General features: G+C 34.5%; 2 protein-coding genes across 2 annotated transcripts; both read right to left on the minus strand.

Annotated features, from left to right (window-relative positions):
- Window positions 1–1,529: 1,529 nt before the first annotated feature.
- Window positions 1,530–8,771, minus strand: LOC107463216 (nucleolar complex-associated protein 3). The gene is made up of 14 exons (XM_052253427.1): window positions 8,432–8,771; window positions 7,938–8,107; window positions 7,750–7,825; window positions 7,459–7,489; window positions 6,387–6,595; window positions 6,162–6,264; window positions 5,762–5,925; window positions 5,339–5,477; window positions 4,933–5,109; window positions 4,717–4,853; window positions 3,684–4,013; window positions 3,043–3,182; window positions 2,839–2,936; window positions 1,530–2,225 (listed from the first exon to the last, which is right to left on the minus strand). Exons 1-14 carry the CDS (start codon window positions 8,593–8,595, stop codon window positions 1,731–1,733), a joined length of 2,433 nt encoding a protein of 810 aa, XP_052109387.1. The 5' UTR covers window positions 8,596–8,771; the 3' UTR covers window positions 1,530–1,730.
- A 1,475-nt stretch (window positions 8,772–10,246) lies between these two features.
- LOC107463132 (cytosolic Fe-S cluster assembly factor NBP35) lies at window positions 10,247–12,901 on the minus strand. Its single transcript, XM_016081876.3, has 2 exons — window positions 12,760–12,901; window positions 10,247–11,455 (listed from the first exon to the last, which is right to left on the minus strand). The coding sequence occupies exon 2, from the start codon at window positions 11,430–11,432 to the stop codon at window positions 10,527–10,529; it is 906 nt and encodes a 301-aa protein (XP_015937362.2). The 5' UTR covers window positions 11,433–11,455; window positions 12,760–12,901; the 3' UTR covers window positions 10,247–10,526.
- Window positions 12,902–14,722: the final 1,821 nt, after the last annotated feature.

The raw sequence follows: 14,722 nt of genomic DNA on the forward strand, positions 1-14,722 counted from the left end.
CAAATCGTTTATAACATATATTACTAACTGACACATGTCACTATATTATACATTCTATTATACTTTGCTGAATTATGTTCTGGCAAATGGCACAGTTTCTCCACAATCCACATTATCATGAAAAAATACTAGACAAATTAATTCAAACTTAGGGCCGTGCATGGCCCGACTCGATCCGAAGATTCGGTCCGGTTTCAAATATTTTAGAGGTTAATTTGGTGTAATTTTATTGGATTTAGGGTCGGATAAGAGTCTCAAAATAGACCTGGTTATTATTTCGGGTCGGGTCCGAGCCATGACTCAGGTCATCCGAAATTGGCTCGGTGGCCCGGTCATTATACACAATTAATATTTTGTGTTATTAGTGATGGATGGTGGTTATTCTTATGTGGAATTTAAGTATTGTAAACCTTAATATTTTGTGTTATTAATTATTATAAGACTATAAGTTAATGTTTTATGTTTAAAATGCATAAGATTTTAGACTAATTAATGCATAATATTGTGTTATTTGTATTGATTTAAATATTTGGTGATATTAGATAATATTAGTATTGATTATGGTTATGTTTTAATTTTAGAGAAGAGTTGGTTCTTGTTTTATTTTTTAAGTGAATTTTACCATGTCAAATAATAGTTGGAGTATTGAAAATTTGGATATTTTCACATGCTAGTTTATAAGAAGATATCAAGGTAATGTAATGTTAACGGCCCGATTTTTACCCGGTATAATCGTGGCCCGAAAGTGTATAGGTTTCATCGGGTCTTGAGTCGGGTTCAGGTCTAATAAATAGACCCGATATATATTTCGAGTCGAGTTTGAGTCACATCAAACCCGATTTCATCCGACCCATGCACACCCTATTCAAACTCAACGACACTGACCAACCAAAATAGGAAGACTTATGCCAATAAATTGTGATTCAGAGGAATTTGTCTCCCATCCCTGAATAGGATTGGGCATGTCTTGAACATAATTAACTTTTAATCATTTATGCTTAGGAAGCTAGGATAACATGAAATCGAAAATGATGAAATATAACTCAATTGTATAAATTCCAATTTTAAGACTTCACATCTCTCTATAAATCAACCATATTTTTATATAAATTTAAAAAAAAAAATAAACATCAACCCTTTCATCTCTCCTTTATATATACAATTAATAAACAGATATATAGTTATATATTACCTATCATATTTAATGAAATATTATAATAGAAAATTACAAAATAAAATTAAATAATTATCATAAATAAATATGGAACATTTTTTCATAAAAAATACTAGAAACGTTTCTTAATTAATATTTTCATTAACTTTATATTGTAAACCTTATAACTAAATAGTAAATCTAAAATCTAATATAAAAAGTACAATGTATATTTTAATTCCTTATCAAACCCAAACATAAAATTCTGAATTTTAAGTAAAATTCCAATTCCAAAAGGCAACGAAATAAAAGTCTAGATATTGCAGATGTTCTAATTCCAATTTCAAATTTCTTTATAAACCTTATAATAAAGTACTTCTGTAAAATGAATATCGCTCTCTTTTAATCAAAAAATAATTTTACACTTTATCAGCAGGTACACCAAACCGGCACAAAACTGGTGACCAATGGCTCTAGTCCTCTTACCTGATTGATAATTGGTCTGGTTTTCACAACTACAGAAACAACCAAAATAAAACTACAAAATTTCATGTTATATATAAGCCATATACATCTATTAAGCAATGGCTTTCTTCTTTGGTTTTGATCTTTGCTTTTGTTTCTTATATTGTTCATATAGCTGTAGTGATAGTGTAGTCTTATCCAACTCCTTTCTCAACCTTTCATTCTCCCTAATGTCGCGAAGAAGCGTAAAATGGGAACTGAGTTTCTCATACAACTCATCCTCATTGAATGAACTTGAAGTAACTGATGCAGAAACAATGGAAGGTGATGTTGCAGGACCATTTGTTCTTCTCTTCTTGTTATTCAACTTTATAGTGCCACTATGTTGCGGGAAAGTTAATTCCTGATCAAGAGACATTTCCATTAAAGCTTGTGTAGGAGAGGTTTTTGAGAGAATGACTTGATTCTGTGCAACACTCATGCTTGATATACCAGAGGCCATTGTTGATATAGAAGGATGATAATGCTTGGACAAAAGATTGAGTTCCCAAAGCACAGAAGCAAGAGCTCCACTTAAATTGGGATCCGTGGAATATGTTTGATATTTCTGCACATCAAAGAGGGAAAGAAAGGGGACACAGTTTAAGTCTCACACATCATTGTAGGTGTTCAATTTATAGATAACTTAAAATAAGTGGAGCCGCAACTACTTTGGTACTCTTAGGAAATTAGATGGTAAATTTACTCTGTCTTATATATTATAGCATAATAAATCTAACTATATATGTATTTAATACATGAAATAAATTTCTTTACATGTATCAAGTTTGAATTAAAATCTAGGTAATTTAACTTATCGCAATTCCATTTTCATGGAACTAACTATTTGCGTAATTCTAAAGTATATTTGATGCATGTTTCAAAAGCTTATTTTTATCCAAAAATTTTAGCTATGTAATGGATTGGTTAAATGTAAGATTATTTCGAGTGTTAAAGGTGCGCAAAACAAATCTCTCATGCAATAACACATTGAAGATAATTTACCCTTTAGTTTCAGAAAGGTACCCGTGTAATTGCCTATATTTTTTTCTCAATGATTAAAATTCCTTTCATGGATACTTCAAAATTTTATAAGACTACAGCGGGAGAAGCCATAACATGGTGACTATAGGTGATTTAAAAACTGTGAAACACAGAAGAAATGAACTTAATAAGCTTACTGGGATTGTTCCAGAAACTGAGCCCCCTCCAGTGTCATTTTCCAACAGATTTCTGCACTTCACATTCTTTTGAAGGAGATGCCTTACTGTGACCAATGCTGAAACAGGTTCAAATGAAAATCACATATCAAGTTGCTTTTTCTTTTATTTTATATCTCATTTTCACACTTTTTTTTTTTGGGTTATGAGAATATTAAAACTTACCAGCCATGGACTCAGCAGATCCAAAGCACAGCGACAGTGTAGCCAAACGCTTTATGAATGCAGCAGTCTTTTGCATGTCATGTTGCTTATCTTCACACAACATTATCTTCAAAGCTTCTGCTAACACCTCTCCTTGATCTCTATTTCATATACATGAAACATGAGTCAAATAGAACAACATATTAAAAAGCACGCAGAAAAATGAACAAAAACAATTCATGGTTGTACAACAGATATTGGACGTTGAAAGGGCCGAGCAGCTCAGTGTACAGGACACCCACTGGTGTGGTCATAGAAAAGGTCAATGCATTTCTAGGATTTGAACCAATGACTTCCAGGCCATAGGGGAGGAGGGGGACGAGAAAAATAAATAGTAATTTCAGTAGCGGATAAAGACTTCAACACTAATGAAACCAACTCATTCAAAATAGCTAGTTATTAAGCAGAGACCAAGGAATTCTTCAAACCATTAACAGTATGATTTAGTATTATGATTTTCCAAATTTATACGAAGACTCGTGCAAGCAAATCGACAGACATGCACATATGAACAAGTACATCAATATCAGTATCCATGGACTACTGATGAAATACCCTATCTTGCAAGTGATAATTTTCATAATAGTGATAGTCAAATTCACCTTCCAGGCCTGTATTCAAGTATAAGACGGTAAAGATGGACAAAGAAGTCTTGCAAATCAACATTCAGAGCATCAAGATTATTCCTCATCACTTTAAAAGCAACAATGCAACATTGGAGACGTTCGGTCACAGTCAAAAATTTAGGACACTTCTCAGAACTGTTGCCAGAGTTACTACCATCAGAAGCAAGTACTTTGAGATGGTTCATTAGGTCCCCCATGAAGTCGAGGTCAATCAAATGTGAAAACTTTCCCAGTCCTTTGAGACAAGGAGCAAACAATGGGTGGGATTCCACTGCAGCAGATGATGCCCCAGTATTTACTTCAGGCCTGAAAAAGAAAGTGAAGAAATTATGATCCATATGAACAGAATAAGACCAGCAACCACCCCAAAAATTTAATACAACATAAGAGAAAAATAAACACTGCAAAAGAAAAAGAATGGAAGTTTTTTAATTAGAAAAATAAAGCAAAGAAAATTGTAAAATATAACAATACATCAAAACCAGCAAAAAGATATACAAAGCATCAAGTTTAAACTGACATATCACTATGTTTGGATACTAAAGGGGAGTCTTGATGCTTTTCTGAGCATCATATGCAAGAAATGCTCACACACAACCCTACGTGCATACACGTATGCTTGCACAACTGAGCAAAGAATCTTCACAGGCTCACAGTGAAGTTCCCCTACAGAGGACCAGCTGCTGGCAGGGGCATATGGTACTCCTCAGCACAAGTGCAAGAAACACAGGAAAGTTCAAGTAAATAAATTTTCAAAAGATAAATAAATAAAAATAAATTGTTTGTATACCTTTTCTATGTTCTCTTTCTTATATTACACTCCTCAAACACATCTAGATGTCTCAAGATTGAAGTTTTTTAATAATCAATATTTTTTCAAGAAAAACAAGTTTCTTTTCCTCATTTTAAAAATTAAATAATAAAAAAATATCGTCACACCCTATCAATCCAACAACCGATTTTGCCTCACTGTAATACAAATACACAAACATATTATATAAATACAAACCTGGTTGCTATAAAATGCATCGTGTGCTTCAAAATGCGAAAATACGTCTCAAACACGGCAGAGAGTGTTTCAGATTGCATTTGTCTCCTCTCCATAACATCTGGGGCAAACGATGCAGCCTTGTACTCAGCTTCAACCTATAGAAAGCATCAATTCAGTCTTATCTCAAACAATAACCAGAACAATCATAATATGTGATTTATTTATAAAAATTACCTCCTCTTTTGTCTTAGAGATCATTTCATGCTTACTTCTCTTTCTATCATTATCTGGCAACTGATTTGATGCCTCCATGTTTTTTCTCTTCTTATTTTTCTTGTTTTTAAATTTCTGATCCTCGTCTTTCTTCTCAGTCTTCCCAAGATCCTCATCGAATGAAAGAGACAAAAACACCTGAAGAATTATAAAACAACAAACATCACTCGACAGCTTTGTGCTGAATGAAAAACCTTCCACAAAAAATTTAATGAGTTTTGCAAAGAGCATTTATGATTCTATCACTCTATCAGTTTATAAAGAGCAGCATCAACTTATTAGAGAAAGAGAAAATTGACGACGAACAAAATTCAAACACAATAGAAGTAAAGGAATTAGCAACTCCCATAAGAAACGAAACCCATACCTCAACAGAATCAGGATGCAACTGACAATTATTAGCCTTGACAAGATCGGCAATCAATCGAACAGCCTCTACAGTAGCCTCACCACCATGTTTACCCTCATTTGTAAACAATGATTTAACTGTAGAACAACAAAGTTTCCTGTTAAATAGAAACAAGGAAATTTTATCAGATAGATAGGAAACATAAAAGTCAAAAACACACACACACCCACAGAAAATAGATTAATAGCAATAAAATGAATTAGCAGAAATAGTATCTTTCTAAAAGAAGATATTATGGGAAGCTTTTGAAGACAAAAATAGGTAAAACAATTATAGGCTAAACTCACCATTTTTTGAGAAATTGAAATTAGAAAGGTGCTTCGCATTCCAGAGAAGTCCAAATATAATATAGAATAGCTCACAGCAAACATACAACTGTACCTTATGGCCTCATTAGTAGAGCTTATGTTTCTGACAGTAGCATCCAACAGGTTTTCCCTGAAGTTGAAATGAGGATGTATGTCGAGCAATTTACAAATACAACGTACTGCTACAAGTTGAAATAAGGGCTTCTTTTCTAAGTACATCAGCCTTTGCAGGTATGCCTGGCAACATAATAAAAAATATAAAAAAACATTTTAGTGGCATAAATATCAAACCACATTAATATCTATATAGTACTTCTAAATAAATATCCTAAATATTTTTACCACCGGGAAAAGTAGGTTCCAGAAGCAACAATGCAAGCATTAGAAGTAAAGTAATATTTGATAGTAAACTTTCTTTCATCTTAATTAGGTAATCATAGTAAACTAAATCGCACTCAAATGTGAATATGAACCTTGTATGCCGAAAGTAAAGTTGATTCATAGTAACGCATCTTTCTCACAGTCTTTGAAACCTTCATTTCCAGTTCTTTCTCAGTAGGAAGCCTTATTCGATAGCTGAGAAATCACACAAAAGTGGAGCATATATTAAGCAAAAAAGCATTAGTGTGGAAGCAGACAAAGTACAGATGTTCACTACATATAAACAATGCAATGTTAGATAGAGCTATTAGGCATACCCAGGGACAATATCTTTAAATACAGCCAAGAGTGACAGAAGTCCAAGTTTAACAATGGTAGGATCATTGTCTTTAGATATCTGTAGCATATCCTTCAGAAATTTAATATTGGACTCAGGGTCTGTAAGTAATGCATTTCCCAACTCTGCAAGTTTACACTTCTTAGATTCAAAAACCTCCTCAGTTGTAAGATCTTCTTTTACCTCAGCCTGAATAAATATGACATAACATAGCAAATATCACTCGTTAATCCCAAATAGTAGCATGGAGCAGCTGACACCCAAACCAAAAATAAGCCAACTAAAATTCATGGTGTAGACTCTAAGCATGCAATCAACATCAGTATAGTGCATATCTAACTAGACAATATAGTGCCCTAACGAAATTTAAACTTCTTAAGACTTGCATAACTGGCCCAACAGCTTTGTTTTTGGGATAAGCCAATGAAGACAAATAAAGGAAAGCAAAAGAAAGGTTTCATCACCAGAAAAAAATAATCCACCTGCACACATAAAAGAAACCCTAACTAAGAGGGCAGAGGACATCAGCAGTTTAGAATGAGCAGAAGCAAGAAGCCTGCTAAAATGAAAAAACAGTTGTAGAGAAGGAGAGGAGGCTGTGACTGAGGAAGAGACAAACAAATGAGAAAACCCTATACTGAAGCTTGATATGGGGCAAAATCACCACACAGTCCTCAATAATCTTCAGAGACAATGGGAAACAGTGGCTTTTGTTGCCACCCATGGATCACAGTGCAACCATGGAACTGAAGAGAGGCATTTAAGATGCCTTTGTCAATTTTGTCTGCAACGACACAATGCCCCAGCATTGTGGCAGCACAAAATGCCACAATTGACAACTATGTAAAGAATTTTACGCACAACGCTGAGTTCAATGAAAAAGGTGGCACCACATGTGAATATATAAAATTTATAACCAATACAAAGAAAAGCAATTACTTTTTTTTCAAACAAACATGATTGTTAAGTGGCGTGAGACGACTATTAGACATTGGAAAGAGATAACTTTAGTGCCTTACTACTAGTGATATTCAGAAAGACAGATCACTTACAAGAAAAATGTTCAGAATCAAACAAGTAGATCTACAATATATTATATAATTATAAATGCATTAGCACTAAATAAGGTCGACCAAGTGGAAGAAAATCAGAATATTGATAAAATAACTGGTTGTTGGGCATTTATTACTTTTAGTTAATTCCATAGGCCTCCTTTCTCAATTCCATTGAAAATTTGATACAACAGTATAACAATAATATATAAATAAATAAGATATGGAACTCTTAAACCACAAAAGGAGTTAAAATTGAGAATATTAGGATGACTGAGCAAATACCAGTACAGTGGCTTGTGGTGTTCATTTACATCCTCTCCCGTTTCCTCTTCACTTGGACCATTTTGTGATTCTGCTTTTGTAGCTGCAAAATGCAAGAACAAAATCAATTACAAAATTGTTCAAACAAAAAGACAGAAAAAGCACCGTTAAGTGACCACAATGCACCTAATTTACATGAAAGGGCTTCTAGATACCTGTCCGGTAATGGAGTTGTCCATCCAAAGACTTGATTGGAAGAACATCAACTCGGTCAACCTGTATTCCTGTTTCTTCTTTTTCCTTCTTGAGAGCATTCTTTCGCAGCCGTTTCTCATAAAGTTTCTCCAAAGCATCATCTTTAGCATCAGCAACTCGAGTAACATGCCTTAGTAATCACCAAAAACAAAAGTCACAGCCTAAGTAAAAATGTCGCAGCTCAAGTCATAAAACTCAAAATGCAAAAGCAATAACCTAACGGTCAGAAAAATTCTCCCAAATTAACAACCTAAAGCTTATTATTTAACCAAAGATAACTGCTCAAAATTCTCGATTTTTAGTTGTGCCATAAGAAATTGCAAAAGTTCGAAATAGTCATGCACTTGAGTAATGAAGTTTTAGGGTTCCCATGGAGGAAATTCCAATAAACAAAGGTACAAAAGCAAGCATTGTAAGTATGGGAAAGGAGGAGATTTGGAAGAAAGAAACGTACTTGGTGATTGATTGCGTGTCAAGGGTGGAGAATAAGGAAGCGTAACCGCGATTCTCATTGACGAACTGGAGGTCCTCATCGGAGACCTCGACCTCGTCGTCGGGAATCTCCGGCGGGAGGTCCGGTGGAAGAACTATCTTCTCCTTCTGCTTCTTCTTCCCCATTACGGTTGCGTTGCGTTGACCGCGTTGAGGGTGATAAACAGATAGGACTTGGAACTTGGAAGGATAGTGAAAGGGTTTTCCTAGGGTTTAAAACTGGGTTTTAGTATTTGTTTTTACGATAATGCCCTTGCTCAAAGAGAATAAGGTATGATTCAATTTGGACCAAACTTTGCACAATCATATGCTTGTTTAATTTCCAGCAAATCAGCCAATATATCATTCACTATACCCATCACAATATTTATTTACAAATAAAGATGTTTCAAAAATTCAATGTCAACAAATCAGCGAATCTATTTTCATTCGTATACTTGCCTTTACAACACTAAAACTAAATATGTAGTTCCTTTTGCTTCCTTTGTCTTTTATGATGCATAAGTTGTGTATTCACTAGCTTTCTCATTTGTGTAAGAAAAAAAGATAAATAAATTTTTAATTTTATAATTAGAAAACATATAAGTTCTTGATTAATTAAAAATATAAAAATATCTTTTATTTTTTAAAATGCGATACATCTCCGAAAAGATTTAAATGTTTCGCGTTTTAAAAAGTAAAAGACGTTTTTGAATTTTTAATTAGTTAAAAACTTATTTGTTTTCTAAATAAAAGATTAAGGACCTATTTGTTTTATTTATTTTCCTTGTCTTTTTTTGTTTAAAAAATCAGATAAGTTTGTATACAATTAAACATTTCATACCAACCACATAAGTTATAACTTTGCCATTTAATACCAACCACAGAAGTTATAACTTTGCACCTCCCCCACCAACTTTGGCATAACAATATTCAATCTATTAGCCAAAACCTTTAACACTACTTTGTAACGTATCATTTTGAGGTCTGTAATCTTTGAGCTCATTTGCTTCGTCAAATTTCTTAGCCAGTGCCACCTATGTTACGGTTACTTTTCCTTGGTAATTTACCGTTTACAAAGAAACTGGGTACCTCTTGAAAAATGAAGTTGAACCCATCTAATAGTGGTGTCTTAGTTGATTCACAATCCCAAACAATTTCTTTTATCTCTTTATTACCTGGTATAACTTCCCAGCTGAAGGCCTTCTTGTTTTGAAACTTGTTTAACATTCCATTTTGGATGAAGCATCTAATAAAGAGCTTCTTCCTCTTCTCTTCCTTTTCTTTTTAGCATTTCACTGGAAACGGTTTTTTCCCCCTTCTTGTATTGAAACTTGGAGTTCCAACATAGATTATTTCGATTGTACTAGTTATTTATATATACATGAAAAGTTTTATTCATTGGAAAGTTGTGGTTTGATCATTTTTGTATCATTTGTATTAATATTTCCATATTTTACCAAATTATAGTTTCAAGAGTCTAATCTAGCATAGTATTTGACACAATTAAGCACAGGTTTGTTGTTAGAATTAAGTACAATCCTCCCCCTCACCCCCCAAAAATCCCCAACAAAAATAATAATTAGGATAGTTTGCTTTTTGATATAGAACACAAAAAGAATGACAATATGGAACATGTGATATAGATGAAGCATCCACAAAAACAAGTTTGTGAATCACAGGGATGTCCTTGCGAGTTTACCAATCAATGGTTTTGAAGAACCAATGAAAATTTGATTGTGCGCTTAAACTTGAAAGCAAAATTCAAATAGATACACATCAACATTCCGCTCCAGTGTATTGAAGAAACATTCACATATGAATATGATAATTCTCAAACACAAAATTTGAAACTTGTTATAATGTAAATTTATCTATAGCTCAGATTGTGAAGTGCATAAAGCATAACCACCCAAAAACAAAACTTCTAATACCACATTGCCTCATTGACTCAACTCCATAGCAATTTGGTTTATTACATACATACCAATCATTTAAGTGCCAGACAAATTCCCTTGCAGAGATACATAGACAAAACTAGTTTCAATTTACAAATATTCCCTCATAAAGCAAATTTTCTACACTCCATTACTAGCTGCCATTGACAACCCATTTGCTTCTATCAACTTCTCTATAATCTTCTTTAATGCAGGAGCGCTCACGACACAATCTTTATCAGCAAAGCAGGACCTGCCTTCTTCAGCTGCCTTACAAAGTTGCGGATCTAGTGGAACCCTACCGAGAAAAGGCACCCCCATTTCATTGCACATTTTCAGTGCGCCACCACCACTACTATCGAAAACTTCACTGCATGCCATCAAATTCAGCATTTCCGGTGCTTTTTCTCTCATGTATCCCAATATCCATTCCGTAACATCTTTCTGCTCACCATTATCCGTCAACTTCATGAACTTAAAATCCATTAGGGGCTGGCACAGGCCACTCATATTCTCTACTACCCCAAGAACTTTCACTCCAACTTTCTTGCAGAAATTCACCTCTTTTCTCACATCAATAAGAGAGACTTGCTGAGGAGTGGTGACTATAATTGCACCATCTACTCCAGTTGCATCAAGGCATTGAACAATTGAAATGTGCTCATCTGAGGTACCAGGAGGAGCATCAACAACAAGGAAATCAAGCTCACCCCAATAGACGTCTTTCAAAAACTGCTTAATAAGCCCATTTTTGCGGGGGCCTCTCCATATAACGGCATCATCAGGATTTGGAAGCATGAATCCAATTGACATGACACCGAGGTTGGACTCCACATAGACAGGAGACCACCCAAGGTTGCTCTGATGTATATCTTGACGTTCTAGACCGAGCATCTTAGGGATGCTTGGACCACAAATGTCAATGTCAAGAAGACCCACTTGAAAGTCCATTGCTGCTAAAGCAAATGCCAGCTGGGCGGAAAATGTGCTCTTGCCTACTCCTCCTTTTCCTGACAAGACCAATATTTTATGCTTCACAGTAGCCATTCTTTCTGCGATAGCAACTAGGTCTGCAGAAACAAACATAGAAGGTGACAAAAGGTCTTAATGGTACTAAAATCAGCAGAAAAAGTAAATCTATAACAAGAATGAAAGAAAAAAAATCTAAGTTCCTACTTTCAGTCAATAATTCAATATGACCTATAATCAAAACCAAGAGTCTTGCAAACAATGTATAAAGCCCAAAAGAACTCTCACCACCAGAAAAAAAAATGTATCACTATTATGCATAAAATAGAGGGTCCAAAAGAGACATCTTTGGGATAACAATAAGTTGTTTTAGCATTGAGACACACTTCTAAGTTCTAACACCACTCTTATCCATATGTTCTCTCTTTCTTTCCCCTGTTAAGCTAAGATGTGTCCACTATATGCATTAGATTGATGGTCTTTGTGATTTGCGTGTTTAGAGTCATGACTTTTGATTATTAATAATTTTTTTCCCATCTTTTGAGTGTTTATTTTCTGTGCTATCTGCTGCATTAGTCATCTTGCTATCTTCTATCCAGAATTAACCACTATGGGGTAAATGAGGAATTGGGTAACCACAGACTTCTAGAATCTTCTAATACATCAAGACTGAGGCAATCTTATTGTGAGGATTATTAGTCGGTAGAATATATAGGATGTTCAAGTCAACAAGGCGGCAATCATGAAAACAAATTTCAATTGACCTAACCCCTTTTTAACTACCGAAAAACCATATTGAGAAACCCAAACTGTAAATCCTTCACAAAGCAGTCATCCTATACCATCAAACATCCAACAAAATAAAAGCTCCACCAAGACACCCAACACTTAATGAACCAGGATAGGGTAAAAAAAATAGTTTCCTTAACTGACCCAAAAAATAAAAATCAAACATTTGATTCGGGTTTAAGTCATGACTCTCGAAGGAAATCATGAATTAGGTCCCTTCCATGTCACAGAATGGAATTCCCTACCAACTCACCCATATAAGAAATAACAACAGTGGGGTAAGCAAAGATAGAAATGATAACACTTAATGCGTGCAAGTACTTTTAAGCTCACAACAAGACATTGAGAAATAATTCTTAGGAAACCTGGAACTAGGAAAGTTATGACCTAGTAGTCCTTCATTACATTGAGTTGCAGTAATATTATATGCAGGAGGCTGCACATAATGCATAATACACCTTAGCTACACTACATACAAGCCTACCTCACTAAAATCTTAGCTGATTATCTAATAATAACAATCCCAAATTCCAGAATTATTAGGGAATGGTTCTTGAACATGCTCTATATAAATCTCCATCATATAATTAGTGAATATGAGTGTGAGAGAAAGTACCCAGGTCAGGTCCTTTGGGAGCGGTGGCACAAATTTGTTGATTGGGGCATCCTTCACATGCATCGGATTTTCCTGCAGATTCTGACTGAGGACCTGGACAATCTGTAAACGCCACAATAACTTTTTCAATTATTTAAAAAAAAAAAAAAGAAGAAAACAAGCACAGCCGTTGTCCATGGAAGCTATTCTCTTCTCTTATGTGGAGAAACCCTGTAGAATGAAAAGAAGTTAAAACTGTTTAATTAACTCCAAAACAGAAAGAGAAGTTAGATAATTAGATGGAATATGTATTAATTAAAACATAAGTGAGAGTCTACAAAGCAACAATCCCAAAATTAGATAAGTTAGATAATTGAGAATAAAGGTGTATCTAATTAAAGACCTCAAATAGCGGAAGCATAAAAAAAATCCCAAAATTATTATAATTAAGAAAAAAAATTGAATTTCCCTAAAATCTAGAAATAAGGACAAAGGAAATTACTAAGTTCTAATCAAGGTTATGAAAACCAAACCAATCATTGAACTGCTCTAACTACTGATTTTCTAGTTCAATGGTTCAACTAGTTCAACTATGGTTCAACTGAAGTAACAAAATTATAATAAAATAATATATAAAATATAAATAAACACGCAAAACATAACTATATTCTAATATAAACCTTAAAATTAATCCAAATTAAAAGTTCTACATCAACCAAAGTGTTATAATCTCATCCAAGTCCAACACAAAAGTCAAATCATCACCGATTAGGCTTGAAAATTAATTAATAAACTGCCCAAACCTACATCAATAAAACCATATACTATAGAAAGAAGCAACAAATATAAATTGATAAATGCTTGAATCTTGATGTATATAGTAACAAAACAATTTTAATCCAATTTCTATAGAATACCAGTACAGCATTCAAAGGGGTAAGGGCTAGAGAAAACAATAATAGATTTGAAGATTTATCGGTTTTCTTTCCTCAATAATGAAATACCACCAAGTGAAATCAAATTATAAGAAGAAATGCAGCTGTACAAGACAAGACAGCCACACAAGTACTGCACAACCACCGAATAATATGTATACATAGGATCTATAGCAGCTTATATCTTCCACAACTGGATAATTAGGGGATTTCGTCAAGAATTACATTCATAAATTTCAACTTTTCAGCTGGTAGGGTTAACACTAAGATGCTTATCAACAATAGGAAAAACATAATAATAGGAATAAAATCAAGTAGCAACATGGTCCGAGCACCAAGTGAAAAATCAACAAGCCTGAAAATGAAGGATGGTAGGTTTAACTATTCCTGTATTATTAACAAATTGGCAATTATTAACAAATCATAAAGAACAATAACAGCAACAACTACAAGAGCTGAACAATTAATAGCAAAAAATTTAATTAAACAATCAGGAACAATAACAGCAAATAAATTCAATAACTACAGGAACTGAACATCTATGCAATTAACAAGAAGAATCAGCAACAACAAAAACAACAAAGTACTAACAGAGGCTGAAGAAGAAGAATTAGCAACAACAAGAACAATTAACAGAGGCCGAAGAAGTGGGAAGGGGAGGAGGTTCAAACTAATCACCACGAAACTAGTACCCGTATGAGCCTTTTCTTACTTGGATGGGCAACACAACAACTAACAGAGGCTGAAGAAGAAGAATCAGCAACAGTAACAACAAGAATCATTACCAGAGGCTGAAGAAGAGAGCCTGAGGGAAGCACTGCTGGAGGCGACACGACGTGAAGAGGACTACGAAGACAAGGCGATGAGCGCGACGGAGGAAGACCACGGCAGGAGACGAGCGCGACGATCGGCTGGACCAGATGGGATGGCCGTAGCTGGAGAAGAAGGGGATGACGGTCGCCGGAGGCTGGAGGCTGGAGGATTTGAGTTCAGGGTTCTAGACTTCTCGGGAGACGGAAGAGAAGGATGTGATTTTAGGTATCTATTTG

The sequence above is a fragment of the Arachis duranensis genome, chromosome 8, assembly GCF_000817695.3.
Source record: "Arachis duranensis cultivar V14167 chromosome 8, aradu.V14167.gnm2.J7QH, whole genome shotgun sequence".
Lineage (NCBI taxonomy): Eukaryota > Viridiplantae > Streptophyta > Magnoliopsida > Fabales > Fabaceae > Arachis > Arachis duranensis.